The 19,903-nt window shown below is 37.2% G+C and overlaps 1 protein-coding gene across 4 annotated transcripts in view; it reads left to right on the top strand.

Annotated features, from left to right (window-relative positions):
- Positions 1–19,903, top strand: part of LOC136878885 (broad-complex core protein isoforms 1/2/3/4/5) — a 681,897-nt gene that overhangs the window by 544,055 nt on the left and 117,939 nt on the right. Inside the window, exon 7 of one of the 4 annotated variants that reach the window (XM_067152456.2) lies at positions 16,985–17,070. The exons of the other annotated variants lie outside the window; for them this stretch is intronic. Coding sequence (XP_067008557.1) covers positions 16,985–17,070 — 86 coding nt within the window. The remainder of the gene's footprint in view (positions 1–16,984; positions 17,071–19,903) is intronic. 4 annotated transcript variants of the gene reach the window in all.

Genomic DNA, 19,903 nt, shown 5'->3' on the forward strand with positions numbered 1-19,903 from the left:
TAGGAAATTTCGTCATATCATTTGACAATAATAATAACAATAATAATGCTGATTCTACGTTAGCCCCTTTATCCTGGAATAAGTTTTCCGGTCACGCGCGCGGCCTACCGTGGGCTCGATTTTACGTATGCCGGAAACATGGCATACCCCAGTCACTAATGGATGTTATCACCTTGAGATTGGTAAGATGACGTTAGCAGACAATTACCCGTCTCAAACTGGCAACATCGCATCCGTCACTGCGCAAAAATTAGAGCATGGGTTGAGGTACCCTGCTCTATCCGCGGCGTCTAAAGCCCTCTCGAAAAATATTTATATCTGCCAAATGTTGTTACCTCAGCGCACAATCTTTGGCCGATACCCGTAACTGGCGAAATTTGAAGAATTTTGCCGGCCGTTTTAACCTCACACTGAGAGAACCATAACGTTGTCTCCCAAAGAAATGACAGCTTCATAGTCTGTCCCGGGTATCCATTTTGAATTAATGAGCGACACTCATGCGGATTTCCACTTAAACTGGACACATGATTTTTCTGTTCTTGTCATTTTCCTATCCTGTTTATTATTCACGTCGCTCCCTTTCATGGCTGATCTTGTGTGAGTTATCACGAGTTGTGACTTACGCACACCCGTACGATGACCATGACAGTCCGGCTGAGTATCACACAATCAGAACAACCCTTGCAGTATCCAATCTATAATTATGAATCTTAGCACTTCGGACATGTGCTTAACGTCTCCATCCGTTCGGTTACGTGGCGGGTACTCCATTCCAAATAATTGCCAACCCGTTCGATACCAAATGTAATCAGATTGTGGCACGAACCTGGCAATTTGACTCCATCATAGCACACTATCCTCCCTGTGAGTGGCCTATCTGTTACTAAAAATGCTACAGTGTAAACTATAAACAATGCCCGGCCACGAAGGGCGCCAAGTATACACCCTTCCGGGCTTCGAATGGATGACCCCCGCATAAGAATGCCTCCACGTAACGGGGTAAACACCCACGGATGAGATTTGATTGGAGAGCGGGTCGAATTGCTTAACGAGCTTCGAACCGCTCCCCTTCCTACTTTCTGTGCCGGCCCGGCAGCCTGAGCACTTGGGGAAGTGGTACGTTCAAAGAAAAACAAAAACAACAAATACTTAAGATGGAGTCCTATGTCTATAATATGAAAGTAGGATCTCTGGGTTCAAATGCCTATTGGATACTGCTTAACACTGCTACAAATGACAAGAATCATAAAATAGGGGTTACGAATGCAAATTTATTCAAATATGACCATTTAAAAAAAAAGTTGACACAGCTCTATACAATGACTCTCCACATATGGGAGGAAAAGAAATAATAATCATTTTAAAATACGAATCGCCCATGGGCGTCGTCTGCATAACGGTATGATTGAGGTTTCGCGACTTGCTATCGTTCATTTTTCCTCATTAATTCATACCGTTCCATGAAATTTGTAAATTATTCTGTCTATCACACCGTGGGATGACCTGATGTCCTTATTCACAAATATTACTAGCTGTTCTAAGCACGAACATAACCGGGGCCTACGCTACATAATATCATATTAAAAGACACATTTGCATAATGCACAAACAAACACAAATACCATTTTTGCTAAACCCCGGACTCCTCATCTATTACCAAGACCACACGACGTGCACATAGGTTCTGTTTGAACTCAAAAATATGTGCACATCATTACGAAACATACACAAAACATATGGATATATATACACTTCATGCACACAAGAGAACCATTCCTAGAAAAGAAACAGCATGGTTATCACTGTCTCCGGCCCAACGCGCAAGCTTGGAGCAGCTCGCTCAAGGGCACCACCATAATCCGGAGTCGAACTGGCAGACTCCCGACCGAGAGGTACTGTGGGTTTCTGTAGATACCGAGAATAGCTACAGTCTCATATCGCCGGATATCTGGGGGAATCCCTACTCATTTATTAAATACCTTTAAAAGAAATCACCGTGATATTATCATTATGCAAGTATTCTTAGCTAGGCCATTTAAACCAACCGAGGGGAGCGCGAGGTTGACCCAGGGCTCCAAGTTAGTCTTAACACAATGGTTTAAAGGGATCCCTCTGTCACGAGGGCGAGAGCCTGGCATTCACAACAACAGGAAGGCCGGCCATTCACTTCGCACGGCCGTTCTGATTCTTCTCTCGCTCACACGTCTACCCCCTCATCTCGGGGACACATTTCCACGGCCCGCTTCATTTGCATATTCATATCATTATGGAATTCCCATGAAATACTCTTTTTATTCACTCCCTTCTCATTATTATCACTGAGACTGTGGGCACGATCACTTCTCAATCATCTCATCGTAAATTCCTATTCGGCCTTCTCACTACGTCTCATATCGCGTATCTTCTTCCCTTGGGCCTATGGCTCTCATGGCTCCTCGTTCATACCACATAAATACACTTATATTTAAACCTTCTGACCAAAGATTACGGATGGGCCTCACCCCGGCTATAGATTAAAAGAAAACACTCCAAACCATTATGGCCAATTAATCAAAAATCACGGGAGACTTGCACATGGTTCCACACACCTACCAAAATGACACAACATATACCTCTCTCGGTCGGGATTTTCTTCTTTCTTGCAGTACATGCACTGATTATATCTGTAAGCTAGGCATGCATTGTCTGACTGACCCATGAGTTTCCCTGGCATATCCGACAACCACGTGGGACAGTGACTACCAACATTCGACATATTTCCCTGCTTGCCAGCACTATGTTTCATATCCACCCCTACGGGAAACTCAAATATTCTCCTAACCTTGTTCCCATATTTGCTAGGACACTCTACATTAAAAATATAACCCTCACGATAAGCTAATCATTAAGAAAGAAATATGAGTCGTCCGGGAATTTAGCTCCCTTGAATTTTACTTCAACATTATAAAATCAATAAAATTTCCATATAGGACATGCATTAACTTACAACATTTTGATATTTACAAAAGAACGCTAATCCTATCCCCGGGTTATGTCATGCTTAGAAATTAAATTTGGACATCACTCATCTGTTTGGTGGCCGTTGTTTCTCCCCCCACGGGAGACCCATGGTGAAGTTCTTAGTACTCCATGACCACTCGGTAGGTGGCGGGCGTGCAGTCCTTCATCCCTGGTCCATACAAGTCCGACATCCTGGGGAACTCGTCACAGCTGAAATCTTACAGTAATCCAAGTGGGTAACACTTTTACACTCGTCACACGTCCTCTATTTCAGAGTTTACACCCGCGTTCACAGTAAGAATCGGGTGGCTCACGAGATTCGAGCCCCTGATCCAAAGTAACACTTTGGGTGATACCAAATTATGAATTTCACTGACTCATTAAGCCGGCAGTTTCTCCGCCGAATTCTAATGCTTGTTCGAAAATTATGCTCGCGGTTTTTACTAGTTTGACACGCAGCACAGAAACAATTCACCTAGGCTCGTTTGGCCTCCCGTTCACTACACAAAGGCTTTTGTACAAGGGTTTCTGACTGTAACTGGAGCACCGCGGGACGCAGTGTCCGTCTCACGACCGTAAAAGAACAACTGTCTCTGCAAGGGCCCGCTCGGCCTATATTATCTCGCCCGCCGGAAACTTGGGGGCGTCAACTTCACGGTTCATTAAGAACAAGAGCTCCTTTCGTACCAAGAATTGACGATATTTAAATATTGCATCTTGTAGCCCTCTGTCTCCCCTTTCATTTGAGCCAAGCGTGCTGGACCTCCGATCAGCAGTTTTTATGTAATTTGCTTCCCGCCTTTGATTAATTCATTAGCGTCCCTCGGGAGGCGGAGTCAATTTTGAGCGCGACTTTTGGCTTGGGTGACGCCGCTATATCCACATGTGTTAGCGATATGTTACATCTTGACGGCTGGTGACCTCATTTCTTCCCCTGCATAAGTTATTACATATTTTTAGTCTAGGGAATGCAGAAAATTTCGCTCTATTCAATGGTGTGTCTCACATAATTTTCCTATGTCTGGATTAAAATATCATTCCATTGTTTACGCGCCAAAGTCCGACGTTGGCACCCGTGACACGTGCATAAAAAACCGGAAGTTCCTTATGTTCGTTTGGAACTCTGGGAAGTTAGGCTCCACCTCGGGGCGTATCTGACTACTCCAGCATCGCGTCCCCTTCTATCTCTCTCTGCGAGTTGAGAGCGTAATTCCGCGGGGGCTTGGCTTTTGCTTTGTCCTCCCTTTGTTCGCAGGCGCTCTTTTCGCGGGTTCCGTTCTGGCAGGACGCCGCTCGATCCCCTTCGCCCATACTGCTACCTATGACGCGACCTTTAGGAGTAATTTTAATGGAGTAGAAAAGCCCATATCATTCCCATGGAGCTGTACAGGACACTGTACGGTTTCAGTATGTATGTATGTATGTATGTATGTATGTATGTATGTATGTATGTATGTATGTATGTATGTATGTATGTATGTATGTATGTATGTATGTATGTATGTATGTATGTATGTATGTATGTATGTATGTATGTATGTATGTATGTATGTATGTATGTATGTATGTATGTATGTATGTATGTATGTATGTATGTATGTATGTATGTATGTATGTATGTATGTATGTATGTATGTATGTATGTATGTATGTATGTATGTATGTATGTATGTATGTATGTATGTATGTATGTATGTATGTATGTATGTATGTATGTATGTATGTATGTATGTATGTATGTATGTATGTATGTATGTATGTATGTATGTATGTATGTATGTATGTATGTATGTATGTATGTATGTATGTATGTATGTATGTATGTATGTATGTATGTATGTATGTATGTATGTATGTATGTATGTATGTATGTATGTATGTATGTATGTATGTATGTATGTATGTATGTATGTATGTATGTATGTATGTATGTATGTATGTATGTATGTATGTATGTATGTATGTATGTATGTATGTATGTATGTATGTATGTATGTATGTATGTATGTATGTATGTATGTATGTATGTATGTATGTATGTATGTATGTATGTATGTATGTATGTATGTATGTATGTATGTATGTATGTATGTATGTATGTATGTATGTATGTATGTATGTATGTATGTATGTATGTATGTATGTATGTATGTATGTATGTATGTATGTATGTATGTATGTATGTATGTATGTATGTATGTATGTATGTATGTATGTATGTATGTATGTATGTATGTATGTATGTATGTATGTATGTATGTATGTATGTATGTATGTATGTATGTATGTATGTATGTATGTATGTATGTATGTATGTATGTATGTATGTATGTATGTATGTATGTATGTATGTATGTATGTATGTATGTATGTATGTATGTATGTATGTATGTATGTATGTATGTATGTATGTATGTATGTATGTATGTATGTATGTATGTATGTATGTATGTATGTATGTATGTATGTATGTATGTATGTATGTATGTATGTATGTATGTATGTATGTATGTATGTATGTATGTATGTATGTATGTATGTATGTATGTATGTATGTATGTATGTATGTATGTATGTATGTATGTATGTATGTATGTATGTATGTATGTATGTATGTATGTATGTATGTATGTATGTATGTATGTATGTATGTATGTATGTATGTATGTATGTATGTATGTATGTATGTATGTTGGGTATTCATCCCAAAGGCTGGTTTGATCCTCCACAGCTCCGTCAACAGCTCTCATAGGTAACCAGGGAATCACTGAAGAGGCATACTAGGGAAATGAAGAATGAGGTATTTTCCCATTGCTTTCCTCTCTGAGCCAGAAGTTGCTATTACATATCAGTCTGCCAAGCCCATCGAAATGCATGCACCAACCCTAAGAGTGATATTTTCATACCATTCATAACAGGGATTGGCTGCATAAGGAATGGTATTACTAGCATCGCTTATACTTCGGTTACTTTCATATTGACAAATACAGCACTTAGTCTTCTAGTACAGGCTAGAGCAATTTTCTTACTTTCATTGACCTGTCTCGGTCTTATCCTTGGCTTTGACAATATGAAAGTGACTGAGGTATGAGTGATGCTAGTAATTCCATTCTTTATGCAGCGAGTCCCTGCTATGAATGGTGTGAAAATGTTTCTCATAGGGTTGGTTGATGCATGCATTTCAGTGGGCTTGGCAGACTGATATGTAATAGCAACTTCTGGCGCTATGAGGAAAGCAACGAGAAACTACCTCACTCCTCATTTCCCTAGTATGCCTCTTCAGTGATGCCTAGGTCATCTATGACAGCTGATGGCAGAGCTGTTGAGGATCCAACCAGCCTTAGGGCTGAGGACATAACATACACATACATCACAGTGTTCTAAGTGTATATTTCATGTTTTCATAGAATAGAAAACCTGTAAGTTGTGATAACTGAGCTGACAGTGAAAAAGATTTGCTTCCTTCTTAACAAAGTATTATTGTTTGCTCCACAGTTTTGCCTATCGGATTTTTCTCCAATGTTCCTTTTATATATATATAATGAAACCTCTCTATAACAAGCACATTCAGGACTGTAAGAAATGTCCTTTATACAAGGGTATCCAACCAAGATAGTGTATGAAATAGATACCATTCAAAATAAGTAGGAACACAAAAAACCCATGTCCTGTAAATGACAATTCCTGTTGCTAATTAGTAAGTTATACTGCACTATATTTCTGCAATGTGCTGTACTCACATGAGAAAGTTGTAGATACACAGCTGCAGTGTATGGAAAAGACAACAAATTATATAAATGCAATTCATTCATTACCTCCTGTTGGTTTTTTTTTTTTTTTTGCAATTCTGCTGCTTGTTTTTTTCCTATCTTAAACACTTTGGACAGTTTACACACACCACACTAACATCTCATGTACCTTTTCTTTTAGAGTTAAACAGTTCCTTGGTATGTTGAAACACTCTTACTTACTAATATTAAACTGAGCAGATCAAAAGACTACAAGTCAATTTAAAAGTAACCTTATGGTGAAAGTACCAATTCTAGCATTGTCAAGCATTTCAGATAACAGAACTGCTGGGAGTGAGAGCATAGCTTGGTGTTGCCTTCCAAGAATATGTACCACCTGTCTCGGTCTTATCCTTGGCTTTGACAATATGAAAGTGACTGAGGTATGAGTGATGTTAGTAATGCCAGGTTATGATAACTTCAATTTTTGGAGGTACCGACTGTGCGAATAGTAAGTGAATGCTGTACTAGTACAAAATCAGTGCGCACACAGATTTGTGATGAAAACAACTGTCTGTTTAGAAGTTTCATTGAAATTTCTAGTAGCTATGATGTGTCAGTGTCCATATAAGATTGGTAAGTAACTCATACACAACTGGGGATTTTATCATGGACCTAGAAAACTGTCTACTAAGGAGGGATATCTGCCAGTGAGAGATGTCCATTAAGACAGGTTTTACTGTATTTCTCAACAAGAGATGTCCGACTGCACTTAAAGAAGACCACATGGATCTGGAAGACAAAACAAGTTCTTGTTTCCCTGAAAAGAAAAATAATAATATCTACGACAATGAAACATTTCATCAGTTCATGAGTAAAAATGACATTTATGTGACTACCGGTATAACATGGCTGCTAATTATACTGACTTTATCAAGGTTAACATTTAAGTAACAGAAATGGAACATGCAAATGCAGGAATAATAGTTATCAAAGTTAGGAAGGAAGATAAGAACACACAGAGTGACATACTAGTTAAAGTCAGGGAGAGCAACAGAAAAGAAGGATAAGAACAAACTTGAAATCATTAAAAGATAATGACAACCTCTTCATCTTCATACTCTGCCATGTTCATACAAAGTCTCTCCCCTCATCAAACCCAGTTCTTCCAGAACAGTATCTTCTCAGTCCACTACAATATAGTTACATTATATTAGCTCAGTACGATAAGTATAAGTTTTTATCTTCTCTTGGTTCTACAGTTCTGTATCGTAATAAACAGTGTATATGATGAAAGATTTTTCAATGAATACAACTTGTGAAAAACTCAGATCAATCAATCAATCAATCACCATCTGCATTTACAGCAGTCACCCAGGTGGCAAGTTCCCTATCTGTTATTTACCTATCCTTTTCTTAAATAATTGCATAGAATTTGGAAACTTATTTAACATCTCCTTTGATAAATTATTCCAATCCATAACTCCTCTTCTTATAAACAAATATTTGCCCCAATTTGACCTCTAGAATTCCAATTTTAAAATACACCACTCAGACTTATTCTTCTAATAATGTCATTAAACACCATCTCTCTGCTGACAGCTCAGAACATACCACTTAGTCAAGCAGCTCATCTCCTTTCTCCCAAATCTTCCCAGCCCAAACTTTGCAACATTTCTGTAATGCTACTCTTTTGTTGGAAATCACCCAGAACTAATGGAGCTGCTTTTCTTTGGATTTTTTCCAGTTCTCAAATCAAGTAATCCTGGTGAAGGTCCCATACACTGGAATCATACTCTAGTTGGAGTCTTACCAGAGACTTATATCCCCTCTCCTTAACATCCTTACTACAACCCCTAAATACCCTCATAACCTTGTGCAGATATCTGTACCCTTTATTTACAATCCCATTCATGTTATTCCCCAATGAAGATTTTTTCCTTATATTTACACCTATGTGCTTACAGGAAACCCCATAAAGAACATTTACCCCATCAGTGCAGTCATTAAAACTGAGAGGACTGTTCGTATTAGTGAAACTAAGAACCTGTCTTTTAACCGCCTTTTGTCATTATACTGTTGTCTGCTGTCCATCTCACAACACTGTCAAGGTCTTTTTTTAGTTGTCACAAACTTGCAACTCTAATTACTCGATACAGTATAACATCATCTACAAAAAAAACCTTAAGTTATTTATCATTTATATATACAGTATATATAAGAAAACATAAAATTCCCATAATACTGCCTTGAAGAATTCTTCTCTGAATGTTTACAGGATCAGATCATGCTTCACCTACTCTAATTCTCCAAGTTCTTTTTTCTAGAAATTTAGTCACTCTTTTGTCTAGTCAAATTGCACTCGTTTTTGGTGGTAGTTTCTCATGATCTACCCTATAAAATGCCTTAGATAGGTCAATCACAATACAGTCCATTTGACCTCCTGAATCTAAGATATCTGCTATATCTTGCTGGAATCCTACAAGTTAAGCTTCAGTGGAATAACTTTTCTTAAACCCTTCTATCAAGCCTTCTATCAAACCCAGTTATTAAATTTGCAAACCTATCTAATATTAACAGAAATAATGCTTTCCTGAAGCTTACATGCAACGCATGTCAAACTGACTGGCTTGTAATTTTCAGCTTTATGTTTATCACCCTTTCTTTTATATACAGGGGCTACTATAGCAACTCTCCACTCATTGGATATAGCTCCTTAATGCAGACAGTAATCAAATAAGTGCTTCAGATATTACTACTTTTCAACGTTTGTTTCTTATTGTAAATGTCTTTATTATCGTAGGAAAATTTTAATACTTCATTAGTAATAGTCACCTTCTCTATATGGACATTATCTTTGTAACCAGCAATCTTTATATTCACACTCCTCTTGTTCATTAATGGTTCTGAAAAAGTCTTTCTTGAAACCTGTTTCTGCCTTAAGGTGCCTATACATACCCTTCCATTTTTCACTAAAATTTCTATGACTGCGAATTATGCTTGTCATTATGCCATCGTTAGCTCACTTCTTCATTAAATTCAGTTTGCTAGTAAGTTCCTTAAATATTTCTCCGTACTTCCACAACCATTTCTAACTCTATTTCTTTCCAACCTGCACTTCCTTCTTAGTCTCTATTTCTGTGTTATAATATAGCATGTCTTTACCATTTCTTACCACCTTTATAGGTACAAACCTGTTTTCACATTCCTCAACAATTGCTTTAAACCCATCCCACAGTCTGTTTATATTTTTATTTACAGTTTTCCACCAATCATAATTTTTTTGAACTCCTTCATGCCTGTCTTATCAGCCATATGGTACTGCCTAATAGTCCTACTTTTACAACCTTCCTTTCTATCACATTTATTCTTAACTATAACAAAAATAGCTTCTTGATCACTAATATAATCTATTACTACAGTTTCCCTGTACAGCTCATCTGGTTTCCACCAGCACCTCATCCCGAATATTCTTCCCTCTAGTTGGTTCCATTTTTTTTCTGATTCAGGTGTTCTTCCCAGATTAACCTTTTTTGCCATTTGTTGGTCATGCTTCCTGTCATTTGCATTACCCTCGCAATTGACATTTGGTAAATTGAGATCACCATCTGCAATCACATTCCTTTCCACATCGTTTCCCATGTAGCTGATTATCTTATCAAATAATTTTGAATCAGCATATGTGCCACCTGTTCCAGGTCTGTACACTCCAAAAATATCAAGTTGCCTATTATCTTTAGAAATGAGCCTTACACCTAGAATTTCATGTTTGTTACTGTCAACTTTTTCGTTTTCCTGTATGTACCTCCCTATAACCCCTCTAAACAAACTTCCTCATTTACACGTACCACTGCGGTTCAAGTGAAGGCCGTCTGAGCACAGATCCATATTTCCTACTCATATATTAGGATCTAGAAATTTCACGCCTAGTTCTCACATACCCTCAGTCTCATTTAAATCCCAGATAACCGTGCAGTCAGTATCCCATTTACACAGTATTCCACCGATAACAATCTTTGTTCCCTTAAACTCCACCCGAGCTGCATTTACCATATCCCACACGTCCCTACTATTTTGGTACTGCACCGTTACGTGGTTATTGGGTATCCTAACTCTCTTCCATTTATTCCACGCTGGCATTCAAGAAAATCTGCAACTTACGTCGGAGAACATCTCAGGGATTATGTTATACACAAGATATTTTACATGACTTCAATTGAGAATTACCCTTCATCTCTTCTTCATCCGCGATATCTAAATTTAACGGACCTTTGTGTCATAAAGAACCAACTGTAACTTCATTAACTTATTATCAACTATGAGATTATCTTATATTAATACTATAGTCTATAAATAAAAATAATGACTTAAATTCTTAATTACTATTATTTATTCAGAATAATACAGTATACTTCAGATAAGTTAAATCAATCATCCCAATATTTTTTTACTATTTACATTGATATTTCCCTGAGAGTATTGTTTCATAATCATTCTCTTGATCTCGACATTCTGATCTGCAATCATAAAATATACTATCATCTTCCAATGTCTTGACTTCGTAAATAAAAGTAATTCCTCTCCTTGAAGTTTGTTTAGATTGAAATTACTTAATGAAAATCATCTTGTCCTCGCATAAATTACAATTCATATCTCCTATGCCTCTTAGTGAAGGATAAAAGTTTCAAGAATTCTTTATGTTGACATGGAAAAAAAAAAAGTTCAATTAACATGTTTGAAAGTAATGAAATTATGCCATAAAAATAAAATAAAATTCTTCAGGATTACCAAGAATATTTAAGAGAAAATATTTCATTCATCTTCAATGTATGCGATTAAATTATTTGACTAAACATTCGCAGAATAAGATCAGTTTTATTTCTGTAGCTTTCAATGGGTACCTATCATAATATAAAAAAAATATTTTTAATCATGACTAGATATATTCAAAATATTTTCTAAGAAATAGGTAAAATTGCCCTAAATAGCTTCAAGAAGTTTACAAGTTTGTTGACAGATTGTATTTAAGTCATATCACTTCATAAAATTCAGTTGTATGATTGTAGGTCGACAAGGAATACCATAAATGAACTTCCTCATTCTTTAATAGTGATAGATTAACATAATGAGGACACTAAGATCGTATCAGCCATCAGTGATCTGCTATTTCAGCTTAAATAAGCTTAAACCTAAAATATAATATGAAATTCTCTTTGAAGTTGCCATCACATTCTTAATTACAGGTTAATGCTGGGGCTGTACCTTAATTAAGGCCACGGCCGCTTCCTTCCGACTCCTAGGCCTTTCCTATCCCATCGTCGCCATAAGACCTATCTGCGTCAGTGCGACGTAAAGCCCCTAGCAAAAAAAAAAAATTACAGGTTACTTGAAATTATTTTTTATGACCATAATCTATTATTGACGTATAAGTCCAATTATCAAATTGCCATAAACTCATATTATAGGTTATTCCATATTTCGCATCATTACTAGAATCTGTTATAACCTTGATCCATATTTCCGTTACTTACTCTTTCATTAATTAACCTTACATAAAAATCTTTCCTTATATGTCATCATATTTATCATAATTCCTCAATTACATTATCCAAGATAATATTATTCCTTAATCTCACATTCCTTACTTCATACTTTCATCATATCTTTATATCGCCGCATATGCAAATATTATTTAATCAATTCAATGTAACGCTCAACTTGATTAACTTCTCAACTCAGTAAAATTAATATTTCATGGATCAACAACTAACATATTCCTAGCAATATGCATTTCATTTGTCAAAACATTATGATATTTAACCTACATTGACTTACGTTTGGCAATAAATTGTTGATATTTATGACCTCGGTAACCAATAATTTGATATGAACCTATGTCGTACTTTATATTCCTCACCTGAAATGGGGAAGTGTAGTGGGAAGGCAGTGTTGAAATGGCTTCATAGAGTAATAAGATTAGCATGGAATGTTGGTAAGGTACCTTCAGATTGGACAAAAGCAGTAACTGCACCTCTCTATAAGCAAGCGAACAGGAAGGATTGCAACAACTATCGAGGTATTTCATTGATCAGAATAATGGGCAAGGTTTTTCACTGGCATTTCGGAAAGGAAGGTGCAATCAGTGGTTGAGAGGAAGTTGGATGAAAACGAGTGTGGTTTCAGACCACAGCGGGACTAACAGGTTCAGACAGTTATGTTTATGATTCATAGATCTAGAGAAACCAAACGACAGAGTACCGAGGGTAAAATGTTAGCTGTACTGAGGGACTATGGGATTAAGGGTAGGTTATTAAGATCAATCAAAGACATTTATGTTGACCATTGGACTGTAGTGAGAGTTGATGGTAGAATGAGTTTTTGGTTCAAGGTTCTTACAGGGGTTGGACAAGGTTGTAATCTTTCACTTTTGTTGTTCATAGTTTACATGGATCATCTACTGAAAGGTATAAAGTGGCAGGCAGGGATTCAGTTAGGTGGAAATGTAGTAAGCAGTTTGGCCTATGCTGACGACTTAGTCTTAGTGGCAGATGGTGCTGAAAGCCTGCACTCTAATATCTTGGAACTTGAATATGGGTGTGATGGGCATGAAATGAAAATTAGCCTTTTCAAGACTAAAATGATGACAGTAGGTAAGAAAACTAAGAGAATTGTATGTCAGGTTTGGAATACAAAGCTGGAACAGGAGGATCAATTCAAGTATTTAGGATGTGTATTCTCCCATGATCGTAGTATAGCAAGTGAGATTGCATCAAGGTGCAGCAATGCTAATGCAGTGAGTCAGCTCCCAGACCCGTCTATTTTCACCGGACGAGTTGGCCGTGCGGTTAGGGTCACGCAGCTGTGAGCTTGCATCCGGGAGATAGTGGGTTCGAACCCCGCTATCGGCAGCCCTGAAGATGGATTTCCATGGTTTCCCATTTTCACACCAGGCACATGCTGGGGCTGTACCTTAATTAAGGCCACGGCCGCTTCTTTCCCACTGCTAGATCTTTCCTATCCCATCGTCACCATAAGACCTACCTGTTTCGGTGTGACATAAAGCAACTAGCATTCTATTTTCAGATCAGCCTTTCTGTAGGGTGGTCTCAGGATATCTTATTCATTAGAAATAACAGACATGAAATTATCGAGAATGATCACTGCTGGTACAAATAGGGGAGAATAATGACAGGAGGGTACTTGGAATGGGGAGATAAAGGCTGAGTTAGGAATGCATGCATTCGATGAGACTGTACGCATGAACTGGCTTTATTGGTAGGGTCATGTGCAAATGGAGGAGGATAGGCTACCTAGGAGAATAATGGACTGTCATGAGGGTAAGAGATGTAGAGGGAGACCAAGACGACAATGGTTAGACTCGGTTTCTAATGATGCAAGTATGAGAGGTCTAGAACTAAACAAGGCCACCAAATTTTACAAGTAGAGGATTGTGGCAAAGTTTAGTAAAATCGTAGAGGCTTGTAGGCTGAATGTTGAAAGGCATAGCAGTCTATAATGAAGATGTATGTATGTGCCTTCAGCTAATCTAATCTAATCCCTATTTCTCCTTTTGGAGCAAAGCGCAGTTGTGCAGTCAGTTCTTTTCCCATATTTACCCATTTCCAATCAGTTCCTCTCTAACTGTTCACCTCCAAGTGCTTCTAGATCTTCCACGTTTCCTTGTTGCTACTGGGTTCCATTCCAAGACTGATTTTTCAACTGCTCCATCCTGTTTTCTTTAACATGTATTGTATCCATCCTCACTTTCTTTTCCTTATTTCTACATCAGTGGGTTTCTCTTTGGTTTCTGTCCACAATTTTTCATTTGTGATCACTTCAAGCCATCTTATATTGATGATACAGCACAGACGGCAGTCTTCTAATAGTATTTTAAAAATTAAAATATATTAAAATCATATAGGACACACAAAAGAACATCAATACACTTGAGCACACTATTCTGTTAAAGAATTCGTAAAAACCTTAATTTGTTTTAATTGATCTGAAAATTGTCTGAAGTTCTGTTGTATAAATCTTCATTGAAGAAATGATTGTTGAGAAAAGAAGGTTTGTGCTGATTACGGACTGAATGCGACTAGAAGAAACATGTCTTTAGATTGTGGACCTTGTTTTGCCAGAGATGTCATGAACTTTTGAAACTGGTATCCAGTAACGTGACAGAGTGACTCTTCTTAGTGGATAGTTAAGGTCTAAAAAGAGAAGAAGAAGAAGAAGAAGAAGAAGAAGAAGAAGAAGAAGAAGAAGAAGAAGAAGAAGAAGAAGAAGAAGAAGAAGTGAAAATGAGAATTAGGAAACCTGTACTGAATAGAATTAGATAGTTGAATGAATGAAGTGAAACTCAGCTGTCTCTTCCAGACCTTGATGGTCGTCTAGATGAGCATGTGCTAGCGTTTGCCTTGGACTATTGCTGTTGAGGGGAAATGGTAGTGAAGGGCAAGCAGTGGATCTGAGGCAGTGAGAGGGGAAGATGTAGCTTGCTTACTGCATGTTATTGGAAGCTTGTTTGTTTATGGTTGAGAATTTATGTCTATTCATTTGTTGAGTAAGGTACTAGTGTTTTCTGTTATTTCATTAAGGTTGTAGTTGAGGTTATTCCTTTGATCTATATGTATATGTAAGTTCTTGAGAATATTTGGGAAGTTCCCTTGTTGACTGTTTGGATAATTCCCAAATCTTGATCTATAGGGAAAAATATATTATATTTTCACTCATATGCTCATCCATTGCAGAAAATGTATTTTACCTATTGGCATTTACATGTTCTTTATAACGTGTGGTGAAATTCCTGCCAGCAGAAGAAGCAGACAGGAAGCAAGTTTATTAGTTGTAACTCTGTAAAGTTACTGTGCCTGACAAGCATTACGCTTTCCTTCAACAGAATGAAAGACTTGTGAGCAAACCAAGCTATTGATAATGGTAATAACAAACAGATAGAGAGAGAGGTTTTTCCCCCTACTATGCTGCACTGTAAAATAATACAAACACATTGATCTGCTTTATTATTCAATGGCCAGTCCATAAGAACAACAAATCTTTCAATAGAGAGAGGAAAACTTACAGTACATTCTCTATAGATTAATAGTTAAATCACCATGTATATATTTGTCACTGTAAAAAAATCACTAAAAATGAAATAAATAATACAAATCCTATAAATAACAATGATATTCAATCATACAAAAAGGTCATAACAATTGAACTTCTATTCAAAATTTAAATTTGAATTTGCTGGAGCACATTTTTGTTACAACAACTCTCAACTTTACTGTATTCAACTGCATATGGATGAAAAATGAAAATCCACTGCCTGTTTCCAGTCATTCAGCCAGGTCAGGAATGGAATGAATGAAGCCCCCACACAGCGACGAAGATAAGAATTGTGCTAGCTGCCGAAGCCTGTCGCACTCCTCTGGGGCAATGATTAATGAATGACAGATGAAATGAAATGATATTGGAAAGTGTTGCTGGAATGAAGGATGACAGGGAAAACCGGAGTATGCAGAGAAAAACCTGTTCTGCCTCTGCTTAGTCCAGCACAAATCTCACATGGTGTGACCAAGATTTGAACCACGGAACCCAGTGGTGAGAGGCCGGCGCACACTGAGCCACGGAGGCACTCTGCACATGGATGATTGATTGAGAAATCATCGCATGACGTGTTTTCCTTTGTTTCCTCTAAGTGTAACCTTCATGGAATGAGGTTTCCAGCTCTGGGTACCTTCAATGTTTTACATCACCTCAAAATCAATTGCAGATTGCCAGCTTTGTACTGCACTGTACCATGCAGTGCAATCATGCTGCAAGGCATCAAATAATGGGTCTTCATGAATCATTACGAGTCCAAATTTGTGTGTGTTTTTAACGATCTGTCTATTAGAATGGTGCATTTTGATATATTTTTAAATAGGTCTGGATGAGTTTCAATTAACTTTTGACAAATAAATACATAGTGCTATTAAAAAAAAAACTTATGTTAATACTCATATCTCACTAATAAATAATGGTATAAGGCTGACTACCCAGGAGAAGAGTTATCACATAATTTACATATATCATGCTTGAACATTTTTACCTTTCAATGGTAGCACTAAAATAACCACAAAACCTGTTTATACAAAAGAAGGTCTCAAGCAAGGAAATGCACTGGCACCATTATTGTTTATTATATTGATGGATGAAATCATAAAACATGTAAAACGTCAGTAGTGATGAAGTGAATGCTTTGGTATTTGCAGATGATGTGGTGATTTGGGGAAACGGAGAAAAGGAACTACAATGGAGACTGGACATTTGGAATGAAAATCTGAAGGAGTTTGGAATGGTAATTAGTAAAAAGAAAACTGTAGTCATTCACTGTGGAAAAGAGAAAAAGCGAAGCCATGTGAACATAGATGGAGAACGGTTTTACATATCCGGGTAGCATTGTTAATAGAAGTAATGAAATTAACCCTGAAATTAATAACAACAGACTAAGTAAAGGTACAACATTTTATCATCAAGTCAGAGAGCTTTTATGAGATGACAAAGTACCCAAGAGAACGAAATTAACATTATATAAACAGTATTTCATACCAATTGTAACATACGGACTAGAAATGCTGGTAACTAATAAGAGACAAGATAGTAAGATCCATGCAGCAGAAATGACATTTTTAAGAACATCAGTTAAAAAGACAAGAAGAGATAGAATCCAAAATATTAAAATCAGAGAAGAGCTAAATATAGAACCGTTAGTACAGAACATACAGAAAGCAAGACTGAGATGGTTCGGAGATGTAAAAAGAATGGGAAAGGAATGGATAGCAAGAAGGGAATTGGAAAGAGAAGTTAAGGGAAAGAGACCAGTTGGTAGTCCGAGAAGAAGGTGGATGGATCAGATTTGGAAGGACATTAGAGAAGCTGGATTGGATGTGGCGGAAGTAATGGAGGAGGAAAAGTGGAAGGACAGAAAGGAGTGGAGGAGGCTTGTTAACCACACCCGAGTGACTGGAGTTGGACATTGATGATGATGATGATGATGATGATGATGATGATGATGATGATGATGATGAAAACCTGTTAACTTCAGAAGACATGGATACGTAGGATACATAGTATAAAGTCTCAAAAGTTAATAAATATCATTCTTTACCTGTTGCTTATAAAATATTTTTGAGAAAGTTGTTGACAGTTATTCAGTCAACTCTTGATAACTCAGACTAAAATGGGCAGATATCTGTCCGAGTTGTGAAAAGTCTGTGTTATCAAAAGGAAATAAGTTGTGCCTAAAAAATTAAAACCAACACCATACATAACCTATACAGTAGTAATATTACACTAAACTTTAATGAAACAAGGTTATCAATACATAACAGGTACTGAAAAACGGAAACAGAAATAACACAACTAGGTATTGTACCAGGAAATGATTATGGCGCCAGAGCAGGGGAAGGATCTCAGGTAGTGTTTGGTTTCTTATTGGAGCAGGTACAGAGATGGATAGTATCACAGGGCGAATAATAGATGGTAAAATCTTTTTGACAATATTTATTAAAAATATTCATGGAAAATCACCCTGCAGTTGAAACTTCAAAATCAAATTTCCTGTCAATATTTTCAAAAATGCAAATTAAATATCGGTGCTGTTGTATTCAGAGACATCCACTTGATTAAAAATGTCCAAAATAAATATCACTCTTTTTAGAGATCGTAAACATCCTACAGTTCATCTAAGATGGATTTAAATACCAAAATAGCACTTTGCACGTGAAATTTCATTAAGTCTATCACTTATGGTGCAGACCTACAGTTTTTCTAATATTTTTGAACATAATATTAACACACACTTTCATGAATAAGTTGATAGTTCAAAATAAAAAAAATATTTGATCACTTGCTGTATACTCCTACAGTTCATCTAAGTTGAAAAATAAAATAGAGCACTTGCAAACCCTAGAGTTCATCTACCTGAAATTACTTCAAGTTATAAAAGATTTTAAAAATGAATTTACAGTTCAAAAACAAGATATGAAGCCTTCTTGAATTAGTATGAATAGCAAGCTGAAATTCACACGAAGCACTTTTCTGTTGTTGGAGCACTGTGATTAACTGAGTCCTTTATTAAAAGTCAGTTAGTGGAATTACTCACTCAAAATATGAGATCACCTGGAATCTGCTTATAAGTGTTGGTGTTGTGCTGTCCTGCGGCTTGGTGGCTGGAACTTTCTGTAGTGTGCAGCCAAGGCTCGAACTCAGTACCAGCAGCGTGACAAGTCTGTTCAGTGAAGATACCCCGTTAATATCCCTCGTCAACGTCCCTCGTTTGGGTACCATGATCAAAGAAACCACGTTAATCCCACGTTGGAAACGACGTTCGACGCAGCAGAATCTCACAACACTTTGCCAAGATTTCCGATGTTCTTTTAGAAATAATGTTGGAACACGGAAAGTTCAATTGGCACTATAGAGCTAAGACTGATATTATACACCGACACAGGTCTTAATGCACAGTTCGTATTTTCACATTAGTCTTACGGTGTTGAATATGTGACTTAGAATATCACAGTGTATGCTATAGTATGATTTGTAAGTCAGGTTAATGAAGTAAGGACTTCAGTCGTTTTCAAGACGGAAAACTCAGTTTTTACACACACACACACACAGTTTATAGAATTAGGATTTAACACTCACAGTTCATAATAGTCACTGATTATGTCTGAGGTTCCAGCGTAGAATAATCATCACAGTCCATAAAACACTTGAAAAAATGTCATTAACAACAGTCTCTGGAATAATACTGTTCATAGATTAAGATGATTTTATGACTGAATTTGCACAACACGAGTCCATACGACTTAATATTGTCATAAAAAGTTCTTAATATTCAGTTAGTTTCTCGTAGTGGTGATCGAAAGTTCGAGAGAATACATGAAAAATAGTCACATTTAGCCTTGTTATTTGGTGAATGTTTAGTGGAATAATATCTCACACAGTTCACAATTGTACTAGTGTAGGAGAAATACATCTCAGAATCATTAAAATGGTCACAAATTAGAAGTTTAGTTTATCATACGCAATGTCTTAGAATACTGTGACAGTCCATGATAAAGTTCAGAGTTACGTGAAAATGACAAAGTCCGCAATATCGTTTACTGATAAATGGAATACTTGACACT

This window comes from Anabrus simplex, chromosome 8, assembly GCF_040414725.1.
Source record: "Anabrus simplex isolate iqAnaSimp1 chromosome 8, ASM4041472v1, whole genome shotgun sequence".
In the NCBI taxonomy this organism is placed as follows: domain Eukaryota; kingdom Metazoa; phylum Arthropoda; class Insecta; order Orthoptera; family Tettigoniidae; genus Anabrus; species Anabrus simplex.